General features: G+C 36.5%; 2 protein-coding genes across 4 annotated transcripts in view; both read left to right on the top strand.

Annotated features, from left to right (window-relative positions):
* Positions 1–10,298, top strand: part of yrk (Yes-related kinase) — a 29,709-nt gene extending 19,411 nt beyond the window's left edge. Inside the window, exons 9-14 of one of the 3 annotated variants that reach the window (XM_067411947.1) lie at positions 619–774; positions 1,340–1,519; positions 2,972–3,048; positions 5,493–5,646; positions 6,683–6,814; positions 8,747–10,298. In XM_067411947.1, coding sequence (XP_067268048.1) covers positions 619–774; positions 1,340–1,519; positions 2,972–3,048; positions 5,493–5,646; positions 6,683–6,814; positions 8,747–8,955 — 908 coding nt within the window. In that variant the 3' untranslated portion in view covers positions 8,956–10,298. The remainder of the gene's footprint in view (positions 1–618; positions 775–1,339; positions 1,520–2,971; positions 3,049–5,492; positions 5,647–6,682; positions 6,815–8,746) is intronic. The other 2 variants (XM_067411946.1, XM_067411945.1) reach the window with 2 other exon arrangements.
* Positions 10,299–15,143: 4,845 nt separating this feature from the next.
* The window catches only part of ahdc1 (AT hook, DNA binding motif, containing 1), a 33,233-nt gene continuing 29,284 nt past the window's right edge, over positions 15,144–19,092 (top strand). The window contains exons 1-3 of the mRNA XM_067411529.1: positions 15,144–15,221; positions 15,456–15,559; positions 17,446–17,531. The gene's annotated coding sequence lies outside the window, so the exon portion shown is untranslated. The remainder of the gene's footprint in view (positions 15,222–15,455; positions 15,560–17,445; positions 17,532–19,092) is intronic.

Here is a 19,092-nt window from a genome sequence, read left to right as displayed (position 1 = left end):
ACAAGATATAAACTTGCAATTCTGAGAAAAAAGTCAGAATTACAAGATATAAACTTGCAATTCTGAGAAAAAAAGTCAGAATTGTGAGATAAAAACTTGCAACTACCTTTTTTTATTTTTTCTATTTACTGGCAGAAACAAGCTTCCATACCATAAATGAATCAGGGTAAGACAAAAAAAAACACATTTTGGAAGAAGGACTGCTGATGCATTGACAAATTTTGTTAGTTTTCAACAAAAAAGTTACATATTGTACCTTTAAAGAGCGAGTTCACCCAAAAATAAAAATAATTTACTCAAAACCCCCATGTCCTACCAAACCTGAATGATTTTTCTTTCTTCTGCGAAACACAAAGTAATGTCAGTAAGCAAACAGTTTTGGTTACCACAGAGACATTTCTCAAAAAATCTATTTTTACGTTCCAATAGAAGAAAGAAAGTCACATAAAACAATTTGCGAGGCACTCTGTAAATGCAAGAATGGATGTCAGGGAAATAACGTAAGGCTGTGCTGTTTTTGTTTTCTCTCTTTCTGGTCCTTCTAACATTGCATGCCATCCTGTTTCCCTCCTTTTCCATCCCCCCCTCCCTCTTTCTCTCTTTCAACACTCTTAACAGGTAGTAATGATGGGCTATGTTGCTACTTGACTAAAGCCTGTCCAAATTCCACGCCCCAAACATTGGGTTTAGGGCGGGACGCCTGGGAGATCGCCCGGGAAACGCTGCAGCTCAACAGGAAGTTGGGTCAGGGTTGTTTTGGCGACGTCTGGATGGGTGAGAGGGATATGACAGTGTCAATGTCCATGTCAGCATTTGCTAAAGCTACACCCAGTGTTCCCAAAGGATGCATCAGCCTTCTTTAGCACATTTTTCCATGCACACTATTTCAGTCCAGTTAAAATGACAAGAGAACATGGAAAGGTGTCCTTTTGTGGGCGATTCACAATGCTGAACAAATGCTGTGATTGACCCTGCTTTGCCAAGCATCAGTCCATGGTTCTGAACTGTCAGCTAATCCTCAAATGCACTACGTCAGCTAAACCCCAATAGCATTTTAGCACTGTGTCGATGTTTATTGTGACATTAAAAATGCAACAGCACATTCGCCAAACATTGCATAATTTAAAAAGAAAGTAAAAAAAAAAAAAAAAGTTCAGCTCTTTTCCAGTAGCAGAGTATACAGTTGTCTGCAGTAATCCCAGCTTCCTGTTGCTTTGGTGTGTGGCCGTATTCCCAGATGCCTCTACATCTGTTTCTCCCTACCCCTTCTCTCATCCCCTAAACATTGCCATTTCCAAACAATTCTTCCGACTGTGCCTGACACCATTTCTGTGTGTAGGCATGTGGAATGGCACAACTAAAGTTGCAGTCAAAACCCTGAAGCCAGGCACCATGTCTCCGGAGGCCTTCCTGGACGAGGCCCAGATCATGAAGAGGCTCCGGCATGATAAACTGGTACAGCTGTATGCTGTGGTGTCTGAGGAGCCCATCTACATCATCACTGAGTTCATGACTCAAGGTATATACAGTTATGAGTGTTTTCTGAGAGAACGCACGGCCAAAATGTTTATATGCACTACCGTTCAAAATTTTGAGGTCGGTTTTTGAAAGAAGTCACCATGGTTGCATTTGTTTGATAAAAATGTTAAGTTAATAAATGTTTAGTATTGTTACAATTTAAAATAACTGTTTTCTATGTGAATATATTTAAAAATTTATTTTATTCCTGTGATCAAAGCTGAATTTTCAGCATCATTACTCCAGTCTTCAGTGTCACATGATCCTTCAGAAATCATTCTAATATGATGATTTGATTTTTACTTTTTTTTATTGGAAACAAAGAACAAGGGATCATCATAGGCATTACAAAGTCAAGACAATACAATTTCCATGCACTCTTTGGCATGCAATATCTCACACATACTCAATGGTCTGTGTACACAATCCATTTGTGCCAATACTTAATACATTTCTCCAAATTAATTCTAACAAAAATGTAAGTCTCTCCATACAATATATATATTGTTTACAATTTACATTCACTGATCTCTTGTTGGAGGATCAATCTGCAACCATTTACGTGTTATGGCCTTCCGACTACTTGCTAAGAGTATTTTTAATAAGTGTTTATCTCTGTTTAAAAGTGTTTCAGGTATTTTTCCTAGGTACAGTGTAATGAATGAAAATTCCAACTCCTTCCCTATTATTTTCCCAATTTCAGCTGCTACTTCAACTCAAGAAACATTTCTGATTATTATCAATGTTGAAAACAGCTGTGCTGCTTAATATTTTCCAGGGTTCTATGATTAATAGAAGGTTCAAAGCAACAGTATTTATTTAAAATCGAATTATTTTATAAATGTCTTCAGTGTGTCACTTTTGATTGATTTTAAGCATCCTTGCTGAAAGTATTAATTTCTTTAAAAAAAATCTTATTGACCCCCAACTTTTGAACGATAATTTTATATTATATAAATATTACAAAAAATTATATATATATATTAGTATATACCCTGCAAAAAATGATGTTCTTACTTAGAGTTTTTGTCTTGTTTCTAGTCAAAATATCTTAAAGTTCTTAAATCAAGAAGCATTTTCTTGACAATTATAAATTATTTTCTTGTTTTTAAGAAAAATAAGTCAAAATTAAGTGAGTTTTTCCTTAAAACAAGCAAAATAATCTGCCAATGGGGTAAGCAAAATAATCTTAATCCAAATTGAAAACAAGATTATATATCTTATTTTTGGTTTGAAATAAGATTATTTTGCTTGTTTTAAGGAAAAACTCACTTAATTTTGACTCATTTTTCCTAAAAACAAGAAAATAATTTATACTTGTGAAGAAAATGCTTCTTGATTTAAGAACTTTAAGATATTTTGACTAGAAAGACAAAAACTCTAAGTAAGAACAGCATTTTTTGCAGTGTATAAATGTACATAAACATTTTGGTTTGATGCTTCTGTGGTTTAGGAAGTTTGTTGGACTTCTTGAAAGATGGAGATGGCAGGAATTTAAAATTGCCTCAACTCGTGGACATGGCGGCCCAGGTAAGGCTTCTTAGTCAACCAATATCTACCAAACACTTGTTATCCATTACTGGAACAGTCTTTCTGAAGCAACTTAGTGTTAAATGTTCTTATTTTGAACAGGTTATATCAATAAAAAACAGACCCGAATGATTTTCACTTCCATTAGCGTTTTTTAAAAATGTGCATCTATTTCACAAGTGCACAACAGTGAACCGTATAAGCCGATGTTCTGTTTTGTGCATCAAAAAAATACAAAGTGACCTGTAGTCTGAAGACGCGTTCACACTAAGAACGATAACTTTAAAGATAACGATAAAGATGTAGTACTAAAAAATTTTTCTAAATATAAAAGAACAGCACTGTCCACACCACATCTATAACGGATCACTTTCAGAACGATTTTTCTCCAGCTGTTAAACAATTAAACACTGACAACCAATCAGAATCAATTCTAATTTAAGGACTCGCACATTTTAATCGTAGTTAATCATAGTTAATCACCGAGGTCCAGAAAAAGCCACCACTGTTTGACACGTCAACCCCTCTTTTACTACTTTAAAGAAAATTGGATATATGGAAAACAATTGGTCATACCCTCAGAATAAACGGTGAGAAATATTAACGATGAGATCATTAAGCCAGGCTAACAAACAGTGTAACATAAAAAATGACCTCAGGTATCCAGCGCTAGTTTCAACAACATTGTCTTGCTTCCTTTGAAGTTGAGAAAGACTAGGCATTGTTTTTATTCCACTATATTGACTTTGTCAGCTAAATTCACTGTTAGATCAGATCGATTACACTAGCTATTCTCTCGAAACATAGCATGCTGAAGACATCTGCTGGTTAAAGTCCTGATGTTTGCATTTAGTTCATGAGACAAAACAATAGCTGAATTTATTAAAATAACCCCATTCATAAGTTTGTGAACCATTGATTCTCAATACTGTGTGTGGTCACGTGATGATCCACGACTGTTTTTATGTTTTGTGATGGTTGTTCATGAGTCTCTTGTTTGTCCTGAGCAGTTAAACTGAGCTCTGTTCTTCAGAAAAATCCTCCAGCTCCTGCAGATTCATCAGTTTTCAAGGATTTTTCTGCATATTCGAACCCTTTCCAGCAGTGACTATGATTTTGAGATTCATCTTTTCACACTGAGGACAACCGAGGGACTCAAACTCAACTATTAAAAAAAGGTTCAAACATTCACTGATGCTCCAGAAGGAAACACGATGCATTAAGTGCCGAGGTGTGAAAACTTTTGAATTCAAATATCAAGGTAAATTCTACTTAATTTTTCTGCCGGGAAACATGCAAGTATCTTCTGTTGGTTCTGAATGGCAGTACTAAATGAAAAACAATGATATTTAAACAAAATAAAAAATTGTGACATCTTCATCCTGTTCAAAAGTTTTCACCCCTCGGCTCTTAATGCATCGTGTTTCCTTCTGGAGCATCAGTGAATGTTTGAACCTTTTTTTAATAGTTGAGTTTGAGTCCCTCAGTTGTCCTCAGTGTGAAAAGATGAATCTCAAAATCATCCAGCCACTGCTGGAAAGGGTTCAAATATGCAAAAATGCTTGAAAACTGATGAATCTGCAGGAGCTGGAGGATTTTTCTGAAGAACAGAGCTCAGTTTAACTGCTCAGGACAAACAAGAGACTCATGAACAACCATCACAAAACACAAAAACAGTCGTGGATCATCAGGTGACCACACACAGTATTAAGAATCAATGGTTCACAAACTTATGAATGGGGTTATTTTAATAAATTCAGCTATTGTTTTGTCTAAATGCAAACATTTTTTATGTAAAATATCTTACTCAGGACAGTACTAAACAAAAAATAACATGCATTTTGTATGATCTCACTTATTTTATTAAAATTATTCACATTTTCACAGATTCTGCAAGTGGTTCACATACTTTTTCATGCCACTGTATGTAGTGTGATTCTCGAATGAATGACTCTTGAGCATTGCCAGAATTGTTCTTTATATTTCTCTTTCCTATAAATGGTAACATATCAAGCTTTAATAGATGTTTAATAGAGTATTACCATGAAATGCACACCCAGATACTGCAGTCATTCTGTACAGGGCCAATCACCCTCAAACCTTTGAACAGAAAAAATAAGATGCCTCAAAAAATGAAACGAAAAATAATACTCTCATATGTATACACATATAACAAGCGCATTAAGCCCAGTGCACAGCATTGTTTTGGATGTTCGGTAGCAAATTATACGTCATAAAGCCCTTTTTTTGTTTTGTGTCTTTAGGATCGGTGTTAAAAATGACAGTGTGAACGCTAAGCAAACCAGGACTAAATGTATCATTTTATTTATTTTGATCTGGACCAAAAGAAGCAAGAGAACTGATCTACAAGTGTGAACACACCCTAAAACTAATATCAATCTCACTTCTTAAGTATTGTAATGAAAGTGCTTTGCTTCTTCTAGATTGCTGCAGGCATGGCCTATATTGAGCGGATGAACTACATCCACAGAGACCTGCGAGCTGCCAATATCCTGGTTGGAGACGGTCTGGTCTGTAAGATTGCAGACTTTGGGCTGGCTAGACTCATTGAGGACAATGAGTACACAGCTAGACAAGGTCACTGACAGTCTATGACCTAAACTTGATCTTAAAGGGATAGTTCAACCAAAAATGAAAATTTGATGTTTATCTGCTTACCCCCAGGGCATCCAAGATGTAGATGACTTTTTTACTTCAGTCGAACGCAAATTATGATTTTTAACTGCAACCGTCTGTCAGTCAAATAATAGCAGTGATTGGGAACTTGAACAATAAGAGCCGAAAAACTTCCATAGACAAATCCAAATTAAACCCTGCGGCTCGTGACGGCACATTGATGTCCTAAGACACGAAACGATCGGTTTGTGTGAGAAACTGAACATTATTTATATAATTTTTACCTCTAATACACCACTATGTCCAACTTCGTTCAGCTTCCGGTTAGTGAGGTCTGATCGCGCTCTGACAACGGAAGTGATGTCTCACACTCATTGAAGTATATGGGCGAGACATCACTTCCGTCATCACAACGCGTTTTTTGACCTCACTAACAGGAAGCTGAACGAAGTTGGACATAGTGGTGTATTAGAGGTAAAAATTATATAAATAATGTTCAGTTTCTCGCACAAACCGATCGTTTCGTGTCTTAGGACATCAATGTGCCGTCACGAGCCGCAGGGTTTAATTTTGATTTGTCTAAGCAAGTTTTATTTACTGTTATAGTTGAAGTTCCCATCTACTGCTATTATTTGACTGACAGACGGCAGCGGTTGCAGTTAAAAATCATAATTTGCGTTCGACTGAAGAAAAAAAGTCACCTACATCTTGGATGCACTGGGGGTAAGCAGATAAACATCACATTTTCATTTTTGGGTGAACTATCCCTTTAATCTACCAGAGTTTCATCCTTGATACCATCAAATGTTATTTATCTCTTTCTTGGCCTCTACTCAATATCATTCCAGCTCATTTTATTCTAATACTCATTTCTCGATTCTGGGCTGCTGCATCTCATCTCATGTCATTTTGTTCAACACTTTCCATTTAATCTGTAATCTTTATAAAGCATTATTAAATGTGTGCTGAACTGATTGTCTCGATCCTCATATTATAGGAGCAAAGTTTCCGATAAAGTGGACCGCCCCAGAGGCTGCTCTTTATGGTAAATTTACCATCAAATCAGATGTGTGGTCTTTTGGTATCCTGTTGACTGAGCTCATCACCAAGGGCAGAGTGCCTTACCCAGGTGCGTCACGTCTCTAAACCACTATGGCTATTCTTCTATACACACACTGGCTGTTGCCGATTATCTTTTTTCTTTTGTACACTGGCAGAATGAGCTAAAATAATAGTAAATGAACAATTGGGAATTTTCACAAATGCTGTAAACTTTGCTGTATAATGAAAATCTGACTTTTTCCATGTTTAAGTGCTATAATCGGGTCCCCGGTGCATCTACCAACCCAGAAAATGTGAAAAAGGACATCCCAGTAACTTTGTTTTAGCAATCCTTTCTCTGCAAGCATGTGAAAAAACCAGACGCTCAGATTTCACTCCTCTTGTGGCGTAGGAAGGGGATATTATTATAATATTAACGCCCCTTAATCTGCACGTTTTGACCCACGGCGCCACCATTTTGTTTTCCCAGTTCTAAGGCCATGGCAAAAGTTCGAGCAAAGCATGCTAACTGTTCAGTCATTGGCCGCACAGACGAGCTCAGAACACTATTTAGAGTCTCGTTAGCTCGGATACCCTGCAAGTTGACCCTGGCAAGCTCGATTGCTAAAAAAGGAGCTTTTCTGTCCAAGCTATATTTTGAAAAAAATATTAGATTATTCACAGCATTTGATAGCAATCATCATAAACATAAACCATTGGCAAACAGGTGCACTATGTATAGTGGGCGTCCATACGGGTTTTGCACAAAAGATGAACATGACGGCACACGCTAGTGGATGAGTTGAATCAACTCCACAGCAACTACATCAATTTATCCACTAACCATTCAGAAACGTCTAAAAGTTGTAAAGTCTCTCCATCAGTGTCGACTCCGGTTTGAACAATGTAAGGCTGAACACCGTTACTGACAATCCTCATTTTGGCTGCGTGAGATTCTCCAGCTTTGTTGTTGTTGAGCTGTTAAAGCTCCGCCCTCTTCTGGAAAGGGGGCGGGAAGAGCAGCAGCTCATTTGCATTTAAAGGAACACACACAAAAACAGCGTGTTTTTGCTCACACCCAAATAGGGGTCAAATTTGACAAGAAATAATAAATGATCTGTGGGGGATTTTGAGCTGAAACTTCACAAACACATTCTGGGGACACCAGAGACTGATATTACATCTTGTAAAAAGAGGCATTATAGGTCGCATTTAAAGAATTTGAACTTTAAATTCACAATTGTGTTTCTTACAATATTGTTACCCACTCTGTAGTATTTTCTGCTAACAATTTATTTCGATGCTCCCAACAGACATTCCACTGACTATATAAGTAACCGTTTAATTAAAGCAATTTAATAATTGCTTTATAATAATCCTTTTTGTTTAATTTTGAAGCTGACAGTCTCGTCTTATTAAAGAGCAATTCTGTTGTTTTATGGTGACTTTAAAGACACAATATTGATGTTGGCATTCAAAAAGACTTCCTTCAGAGCTGTCCTTTAAAATGAGAAAAAAAACTACTGTTTTGTTTCCTGGATTTTTACACTGTATTTTACATCATATCTCTGTGATTTGGTTTATAACCTAGTTGGATATCAAACCTGTTCTTCTATTCAGGGTCAGTGATATTCTACTGTAACTCTGAAGAATGTGTATTACAGACTATATAAGTAACCGTTTAATTACATGTCAACTTATTTTACTAACCCAAACCTAACAGTGTACTAATACTCTAGTGAGAGTTGGTTGACATGCAGTTGCAAAGTTACTTATTGTGAGTACAATGTCTAAAGTGGACTATCGAAATAAAGTCTAACCAAAAGTTTATTATAAAAGTCTTTACCGTTACACTGTACTGTTATTGTTACCTGCTACACACTCAAATGTATGTACTTTTTCTTCACAAGAAGAGTACACATTTAGGGCGTATTTTAAGTAGGCGAATCAGGACGCAGCAAGTTATTCTTATAATAAAAATCGCAAACTAATATATATTTATTTGTTTGAATTTGTGTAGGGATGAACAACAGAGAGGTGCTGGAACAGGTGGAGCGTGGGTATCGAATGCCGGTTCCACAGGGCTGCCCGGCGTCTCTGCACGAGCTGATGCTGCAGTGCTGGAGGAAGGATCCGGACGAGAGGCACACCTTTGAGTACCTGCAGAGCTTCCTGGAGGACTACTTTACTGCTACTGAACCCCAGTACCAGCCTGGAGAGAACCTGTGATAGACGCATATGTGCATTAGTTCAATATATCCTTCAGGAAAGATGCAATTGCCTTTACTTTCTATCACCATACCTCCATAAACTGATCCACGGATCCTCAATCACAGGCTCTGAACGTGCTTTAGTGCAATTTCTGATCTTGTGCTTTAGCTTGAGAGCTTCAAACTGAAAATGCTTTCCAAGATACTGCAAGATTGGGTCACTTTTTTGAAGAAATAAAACGATGTTAATGTTGGTTCTTTAACTTTTAAGCATATTAATACACCTTATTCCATCTCTTTGTTTAGGCAATAGCAAATAATTATCTATTTAATCATATTAATACCTGCCTGTTTCACTGTATCCACCACTGTATTTGAGTTTTGTCATATTCAAGTCATTTCTAATGAGTTATTCTGGTCATTTTGCTCTGATATAAAATAGAAAATCTCTACTGGAAATCCGGATAACTGAGATTTTCACACACCTGTCTGGTCGGAGGTGTGTTTTGTGATGAATGTGACATGCAGGTCTATACTCCAATCACAAAGAAAGCTCTTCCAGCTCCCGAATGTGCATTTTTGAATGTAGCAATTCAGTCTTTTTTTTTTTTTTTTTTGGCAAAAAAAATTGCAAAGCAAATTGAATGCAATATGCAGAGGCCATAAATGAAATCTTGTGTGTTCATCTCAAGACGCAGCTGATCAAAACAGTTTGAAGTGCTCTTGTGTTTGTTTCTCTAGGCCGTGTTCATTTAGCCAGTCATGTTATTGCTTTATAATAATCCTTTTTGTTTAATTTTGCAGCTAACAGTCTTGTATTATCTTGTTAGAGAGCAATTCTGTTGTTTTATGGTGACTTTAAAGACACAATATTGATGTTGGCATTCAAAAAGACTTCCTTCAGAGCTGTCCTTTAAAATGAGAAGAAAAACTACTGTTTTTATTGTTTTGTTTCCTGGATTTTTACACTGTACTTTACATCATATCTCTGTGATTTGGTTTATAATTTAAGTGGATATCAAACCTGTTCCTCTATTCAGGGTCAGTGATATTCTACTGTAACTCTGAAGAATGTGTATTACAGTTATGTAATGTTCGTGCATTTTATTATACTGAGCTTACTGAACTGAACCCATGTGTCTAACATGTTTCTTTTACTCCTCAATGTCCACACTCACACTTTTGCAGGATGCTTTCACATTACAGCTGCAGTATTGATGGTTAAAAGATCTTGATTCAAACACCCACTTGCTCTTATTCCTAAATAACACCAATTTGCTGTCTCTACATGCTTCCTTATACAGTACAGTTAAGGCTTCAAAATTCTGTGTATGGACACAATGCTGCATAAAAGCCAGACCAAATTATGCCTGCTCTGACTCACCTCAGCCACTAGTATCAAAGTATACAGTTGAAATAAGTGTAAATGCATATGCCACCTCTGAGCAGCATTAAAAAAGACACCTAAATGCCGGCTCAGAAGCCTCTGTGGGATACTTTCTGCCATTGAGATGACTGGAAAAAAGCTTCCCAATCAACCTGAATTCACATTATACAGTAGGTAGTATGAAACAATTCAAATGATCATACAATTATAGTTTCTATGGTGTCACCTTTTGAATTTACCGTAGCGGCAAGTGACTGAATTGATTTTTCATTGAATCATCCATTCAAGAGTTTATTTTAAAAAACATTGATTCATAATGTAATAAGTCTAAAAGGTGTCCTTGATTATGATTTCACTTTTTTAATTTTAGTTAGTGTGTAATGTTGCTGTTAGAGCATAAACATCTACTGAATTACGACGCTCAAATTTCAATGCAAAGAGAGATATTTTCTTTTACAGAAATCGCTTTTTAAGGACTACAACAAATGGCTGGTAGGGACTACAACTAGATTCTTCCAAGGTTAGTGACATCACTAACCCTACAATTTACATAAACCCCGCCCCCAGGAACACGCAACAAAGGGGGCGGGGCCATGTTGGGCTGCTTTAGAGGAGAGGAAGAGTTGTTGTAGTAGAGTGTTGTTCATTTTACGCCACAAACGAGGGTCAATTCAACACTGGATTTGCACAAAAGATGAACATGACGGCACATGCTAGTGGATGAGTAGAATCAACTCCACAGCAACTACATCAATTTATCCACTAACCATTCAGAAACGTCTAAAAGTTGTAACTTCTTCCTGAGTCTCTCCATCAGTGTCGACTCCGGTTTGAACAATGTAAGGCTGAACACCGTTGTCATTTTGGCTGTGTGAGATTCTCCAGCTTTGTTGTTGTTGAGCTGTTAAAGCTCCGCCCTCTTCTGGAAAGCGGCCCAGCTCATTTGCATTTAAAGGGACACACACAAAAATGGCGTGTTTTTGCTCACACCCAAATAGAGGCAAATTTGACAAGCTATAATAAATGATCTGTGGGGGATTTTGAGCTGAAACTTCACAGACGCATTCTGTTGCCATATATTACATCTTAGGGGTATTATAGAGTCTTTGAAGCATTCTTTTTAAAAATAATTTAAATTAATTAAATATTTGTAAATAGACTGCTGCAATTAACATTTTGTCAGAACCTCAGTTGTGTTCTCGTTTTATCAAGAATCGTGCAGCTCTATTTCATAAACACAAACAAACGCTCAGCTTGCATTCATTTGCTGTCCACAAGATGGCAGAAGAACCATAATGTGAAGACTGGGAGGAGTGCAGGGTTTTTAGTATGCTGTATTGGTTTATTAATTATCCTGCTGGGGTTTGTAGTCATGATGGTACATTCCGTACCTGCACTGAGCTGGCACTTTGTTCTTGCTGCAGATTTGATTTTTACATTTATAAATTAAACAGCTTGTTGCATCTACATTTTGCTGCAGCAGGGCTGAGTGTTTCTCTGCAGGCCTGGGGATGTGTGTGTGTTGATGATAAATTACTTGCACGTTTCAGCATTTGTCCCTGTTTATAAAAATCAGATGTAACAACAAAAGGAATATTGATAGAGGGGCTTCAGATATGCAGATTAATGTAGGTTGACTTTCTCTTGGGCAGAATTTGTTTTTGCAATCTGTGGTTTTAGATTTCAGGCTGTTTTTATTCTTTATCTATTAAGTAAACACTTCTTCCAGAATTGATTTACTTTTCTCCTTTTTGTGTGTGTGAGAATTTTGCACACAGATGCATTTAGACTTTGCCCCCATTTTATGGTAAAGTACAAAGATTAATATTTTTACTTTTTCTACATAATATAAAGCTCATTTTGCCTAACCTGTTCATTAAAATAATTGTGTGTGAGCCAGTATAATGCTATAATCAGAACAACAAAGAAGCTCTCTGTAGGACCGGCACAACTGTATCAATGCAATCAAATAAAACTGTGATTAGTCACACAGTGCGATGTTAGAGCAGCCTGTATTATAACAGCCAAATAATATAGCTATACATTTCTCCAAGTCCAATTGTAAAGGGAATGCTGAAAGAGCTTGGACCATGGAGGAAAATTAGAGGAAAATGTGATTACTGGAGAGCAGAGCTGAGAATCTATTGGACTGTGATCTTTGACAATGTCTGATTTAGCCAATATATTATTCACAGCCCACAGTTCATATCAAGGACGTTATATACTGTGTTCAGGACATCGTTCAGTTTTTAAAGAGATAGATGAATCACCTCATGTTGTTCCAAACCTTACTATCCTCTGTGAAACACAAAAGAAGACGTTGGGCGTAATGTTAGAGACAGCAGCCTCATTGTTCACTTTCATTGCACCTTTAAGGCGAGAGTGAATCAGTCTGTCATTTTGACTTCTCTGCTGGTGTTCTGTGGAAGAAAGAAAGCCATACAGGTTTGAAACAACATGAGGCTGTTGTGATTCATTTTTGGGTGAACTATCCCTTTAAGACTTCCTCAGTTTTTAAGTCTCTATAGAAAGGCTTGTTTGTATAATTGACTATGTTCAGTTTCTATCCCTTTATACTGACTATCTTACGCTCTAAAAAAAAAACAAAAAACAACCCAAGTTGGGTTGAAAATGGACAAACTCAGTGCTTGGGTTGTTTTGACCCAACCTGCTGGGTAGTTTTATTTAACTCATCTATTGTTTATAAATTAATGTATTTATTGCTTAAAATGAACCCAAAGTATTTTGGAAATAAACATTTATTAATATATTTAATGAATAATAATTAAACAATAAACATTTATGCTTATTAATAAATGTTCACCTTTTGATTATTATTGTTGCCTCTGGTAATTATGTGTCTGATTTTTAATTTCTAACCAATTTTAGGTTGATTTTAAGCCAGGCATATAGTCATTTTTAAACAATAGATGAATTAAATGAAACTGCCCAGCACGTTGGTCAAACATTTAACCCAACCACTGGGTCTGTCCATTGTCTACCCAACTTGGGTTGTTTTTAACCCAGTATTTTTAGGTTGATGGATGTAGAATCTCAAAAAGGGATTTTAAAAGTGTGTGCACCATTTCCAGTACATGCATTAGGATTTATAAAAACCTACACTAAAAAATGTTGGGTTAAAAATAACCCAAGTTGGGTTGAAAATGGTTGGGTTAAAAGTTTTATTTATTTCAACTATTGTTTAAAAGTACTGTATTGCTTGCTTAAAATGAACCCAAAATGTAATTAACATTTATTAATATGTTTAATGAATAATAAATAAACAATAAACATTTATTATATTGTATTATATATTAATTAATTATACACTCTAAAAAATGCTGGGTTAAAAACAACCCAAGTTGGGTTGAAAATGGACAAACCCAGCAATTGGGTTGTTTTAACCCAGCGGTTGGGTTAAATGTTTGCCCAACCTGCTGGTAGTTTTATTTAACTCAACTATTGTTTAAAAATTACTGTATTGCTTAATTAAAATTAACCCAAAGTATGTTGGAAATGAACATTTATTAATGTTCAATGAATAATTATTAAACAATAAACATTTATTAAATTGCTTATTAATACATTTATATTAATAAACTATTAAACTATTAAATTTATATTAATAAGATATTAAAGCTTATTAATAAACATTCACCTTTAGTCTGTTGTCTCTAGTTGCATCTGGTTTTTAATTTCCAAACTATTTTGGGTTCATTTTAAGCTAGCCATATAGCAATTTTTAAATAATAGTTGGGTTAAATAAAACTACCCAGCAGGTTGGGCAAACATTTAACCCAACTGCTGGGTTTGTCCATTTTCAACCCAACTTGGGTTGTTTTTAACCCAGCATTTTTTAGAGTGTATTTATAATATAATTAATTAATTAATTAATAATTAATTATATTAATTAACTTATATTAATAATATATGTTAATAATATTCTGTTAATGTGTGTATATATATATATATATATATATATATATATATATATATATATATATATATATATATATATATATATATATATAATAAATATATTAATAATATATTCATAATAAATGTTCACCTTTTGATTATTATTGTTGCCTCTAGTAATTATGTGTCTGATTTTTAATTTCCAACCAACTTAATAAATGTTTATTGTTTAATTATTATATTAACATAGGCTAAATGTTAATTTCCAACATACTTTAGGTTCATTTTAAGCAAGCAATACAGTCATTTTTAAACAACAGTTGAGTTAAATAAAACTACCCAGCAGGTTGGGCAAACATTTAACCCAATTTAACGCTGGGTTAAAACAACCCAATCACTGGGTTTGTCCATTTTCAACCCAACTTGGGTTGTTTTTAACCCATACAGGTTTTGGTACGTCATGAATTATGGCAGAATGTTCATTTTAGGTGAACTATATCCTTTCAAGCATAACACAAACTCACTTTAAACACACATATGAGTGCTAAGTTAATGTCACCTCTCATTTGGGGCAAAAGATCACTTCTGCGCACCTACATAAAATCTGCATATGAATCTCAAAAATGCCTTTGTGTCACGTAGGCAGATCTAATTGCATTTCTACAGAGCCCGTCGCGCTGTCTGAGTATTTGATGCAATCCACACACACACACTGAGAGAGAGAGAGAGAGAGAGAGAGAATGAATGAAGTCACGACGAGCAGAACTTCAGTTCCCAGAGTCCTCCAGAGGAGGAGAAAAAAATCTAGACACAAGAATCTACGGAGGCCCGGATGCCCCCATCGACAAGGCACGTCTACAGCCCTCTCTGACTAGATTCCTCCGAGTTGGTTTGCAGAGGGCGAGAAACGGCGCAGAACGGCGCTCATTCCAATTTCTCGCGCTCGCTGCACTCCCGGGGCGCTCCTGTGACAAACTGCGGTACTCTCTTACTACAATTTGAGTTTTTTTTTATCCGACGCGGTGACAAAAACACGCCAGTTTTCTCTTGTTCTCCCTGCGATTTTATTTCTGTTTTCTTTTTTTATTTCTTTTTCTTTTTTTAAGAAAAACCAGATGCTGAACAGACTGTTTGGCGTCGCATGACAGAAGAGGACCGAGATGACCAAAACCCCCGACATTCATACATAGTTTTGTTTTTCTTCTGCTTTTAAGATGTTGCATGTCACCGAACGTTCTGTGATCCAGTCGCGAGACGCCTGATGAGCGCGTGAGGAGCGCAGCACCACAGCTGCAGCAGCGGAGCTCGTCGCCTCCCGGTGAGTGCGCGCGTCTGGCTTCACAGCCAAAATTTGCATAGTCTTCCCCTGCGCCGCGCCGCATTTCACGAGGGTTTGTGTTTTCTATTGAAGGAATTTTTATTAACCTCATCGCTGCCATTCATTGAGCTCGCGATAGGTCACTCGCGCACACACACGAGCGCGCGCACACTCCATATATACATAGATTACACTCACCCACATCGATCAGACAGCTGTAGATTGCCAATATTAAATATTTCTTTATTTGTGCAATAAAATTGTGTGCACAATATATGTTTTTATATATGAAACTATTGGTATAAATGAAAGATAATTGATGGGGGAAGCGTGCATGTGTCCCTAATACACAAGGCAAACATAAATGTGCTATGGAATACTGATGAGTGATCATAAGTGGCTGTTGACTGACAGCATGTATGAGCGTCTGATGCGTTGGGTGATTATTATGGGGAGACGACAGCAGCCGCGCGCGCCTGCCTGGAGCTCGCCAATGACTGCACTTTTGATTAGTCTGGCTAATTATTCAGCCTTTCTGTGTCTCTCAATTTTTAATTACGAAGTGCATTATTGGAATGCTTGTTTTACATACAACATTAAAGATGCCAAAGCATAAGTACAAAATAAAATTGTCATAATAAAATAAAATGATTTCAATATACAGTATTAAATCTATTTACGCAGCATTGGCATGACATGCCAATTAAGTAGTTATTTATTTATTAGTATTAAACTAATCTCCTCTGCTGTTTGACTGGGAAGTGATGAGCAATGCAGTGGCGCGTTGGCGCAAGTCTTTCGGCTCGCGCTGTGCGCGCGACGGTGGCGCGAGGATGTTTATGTTGTGACAGGCGCGATTATTCATGGCACACGCCAGGAACGTAACAAAACACGCGAGTTGCTCTGCCCAAAACACGCACATGGTGGCATTACAGGATATTTCTTCTAACAATGGAATGGATTATATAGTTTCTATATGTATATGTTCAGCTCGCAAATGTCTTTGTGAACGTTAGGCAAGCTCTAGGTTGAATAGGGAGTGGGGGACCGTCTGTGCGTGTGTCCACCTGTCAGAGAGTCTTATAGCGCTGGTCTCCATGGCAACTTTTATTCTGTAAAGGAAGCTTGGTTTCCCACAACAGCTGGAAACCTCTGATTGGCAGAGCTGAGAGACATAGCTGACCTTGGCCACAGCTAGTATATCTCGCACTGCACATACTTAGCAGGAAAACACGGCTTCACTCTCTTCCATCATCCACTTTTTCATTCCCCGCTGGCTGGCTGTAGCTGTTTTTTTCTTTTGGAGAGATTTTCACCTCTGACCCCTAGTTCCTCAGTCTAGGGAGGAAGGGGGAGGCATTCTGTTTCAGGCTGCTAAGTTTATCCGCATCAGTATGTGTGTGAGACACGGAGACACACAGAGAACTTGCGAGCGAGGATGGAGTCGGCGCGAGAGCGAGTAACTAGGGTTCTGTGTACCTGACTGGTTTCTGTGTCTCTCGGTAACGAGCCGACTCTAACAAGAGACAGAACCAGCTCAATTATTAAAGAAAGGGAGGGGAGAGAAAAACAAGAGAGACACACACATATACATCACATAAACAACAGCTCGTGCATGCTGTGAGACAACAACACAAACACAACCTGACGCGGAAAACCATCCTTATGTTTGCTAGTTTAAAACTCAGCCATTAAGAGCTTTGAGTGATTTTGATATATGCTACTACAAGACACCTAAAAAGAAAAATGCATGATGCCATAGAGTTTATTTAGATCAGCTGATACAGTATGTTACATATGCATTTGAGTGCATTGATTCTGACCTGACGTATGTCGTTCTCTCTCTCGCTTTCACCCTCTCTCGACTCTCTCTTTCTCTCTTTCAGGTAACAAACTGCCTGGCTAAAGATTGCCATGGAAACATGCAGTTTGAGAGTGAGATGAGAAATGATTGAGAGAATCAATGTCTAAGGTAAGTGTGGGTTTTCATTCCATACATCATTTAGGTCACACAGGACAGCCTGTTCAAATATGCTCATTGTTTTCAATTATGTAGTTGAAGTACTTTCTGTTTCTATAACTACATGAAAGAAGGCTCTGATTCACCACACCTTTTTGTACACGTTCATGCAAGGCCGTAACCACGTCTTGGACATTGTTTTTTGGGGGGTTATTTTTTTATTTTATTTTTTTAAGGATTTAAATATTAAAAGGGATTTAAGGGGAATAATGAAAATGAAATAAGAACAGTACAATTAAATTTCCAGGTCTATTGTAGTTGTTAAGTAATCAACTGAAACTATTTGTAAATAATTAAAATTAGTATTTTATTTCTTATTTCTCATATGTCAAAACGTTTCTTGTCTCGTCACATTTAGTTATGAATTACATTAATCATGTCATATTAAGTGAATAATAGCATTTAAAATTTTTTGGATTATTATTATATTTTCTTTTCTTCCTTTTTTATATTTGTATATTAACATTGTCATTTAACTATTGCATTATTATTATCTATTTTAATTTTGCTGTATCACTATTGTTATTTTTTTTATATTATTTTTATCGGTCCCACTTTATATTAAGTGGCTTTAACTACTATGTACTTACATCAAAAAATAAGTACAATGTACTTATTGGGTTCATATTGAATTGCAAAACACTTTTGCTGCTATTGAGGTGGGATATGGGTAAGGTTAGGGAAAGTTTTGGTGGTATGGGTAGGTTTAAGGGTCGAGCTAAGGGTTAAGGGATGGGTCAACAGAGTAATTATAAATGTAATTACAGAAAATAATTACATATGTAATTACATGCAGGTGTTTTTAAAATATAAGTACAATGTAAAAACATGTATGTGCACAATAAGTGCATTGTATGAAATTATTAATTTAAATGTAAGTACATAGTAGTTAAGGCCACTTAATATAAAGTGGGACCGTTGAAAATGTAAAAAATGCAATCTCTGTACAAACAATAGCATTTGTCTTTGGAATAAAAAAAAAAAAAGTTGAGTAGTTTGCATCACTGGATATTACGGTCGGTTGCTGAATATTTCAAACATAAAATAGTCGTCAAATATTAAAGTGATAGTTCACCCAAAAATGGAAATCACCCCATGATTTACTCATCCTCAAGCCATTCTAGGTGTACATGACTATCTTCTTTCAGACGAACACAATCGGTGATATATTTAAAAAAATTATCCTTAGTTCTCCAAGGTTTATAATGGTTGTGAATGGGGGGGCTGTGTTTTGAAAACAAAAATAATGCATCCATCCATTAAAAAAGTAATCCATAAGACTCCAGTGGGTTAATAAAGGCCTTCTGAAGGGAAGCGATACGTTTTTATAAGAAAAATATCCATATTTACAACTTTACAAATTCAAACAACTACCTTCTGGCAGACGGACGTACGCAGAACACGCAAGTTGATTTACGGCGGAAGAGAATCCTTTGACCTGACGCAAAATAAATAGTGTGACGTTTTTCCCGGGACAGTCCCATATTTCAGCTTTATTTTTATTAAGAAAAAA

Source organism: Chanodichthys erythropterus, chromosome 15 (assembly GCF_024489055.1).
Source record: "Chanodichthys erythropterus isolate Z2021 chromosome 15, ASM2448905v1, whole genome shotgun sequence".
In the NCBI taxonomy this organism is placed as follows: domain Eukaryota; kingdom Metazoa; phylum Chordata; class Actinopteri; order Cypriniformes; family Xenocyprididae; genus Chanodichthys; species Chanodichthys erythropterus.
The sequence above is the reverse complement of the archived record's forward strand: the minus strand, read 5'-3'. Positions and strand labels throughout refer to the sequence as shown.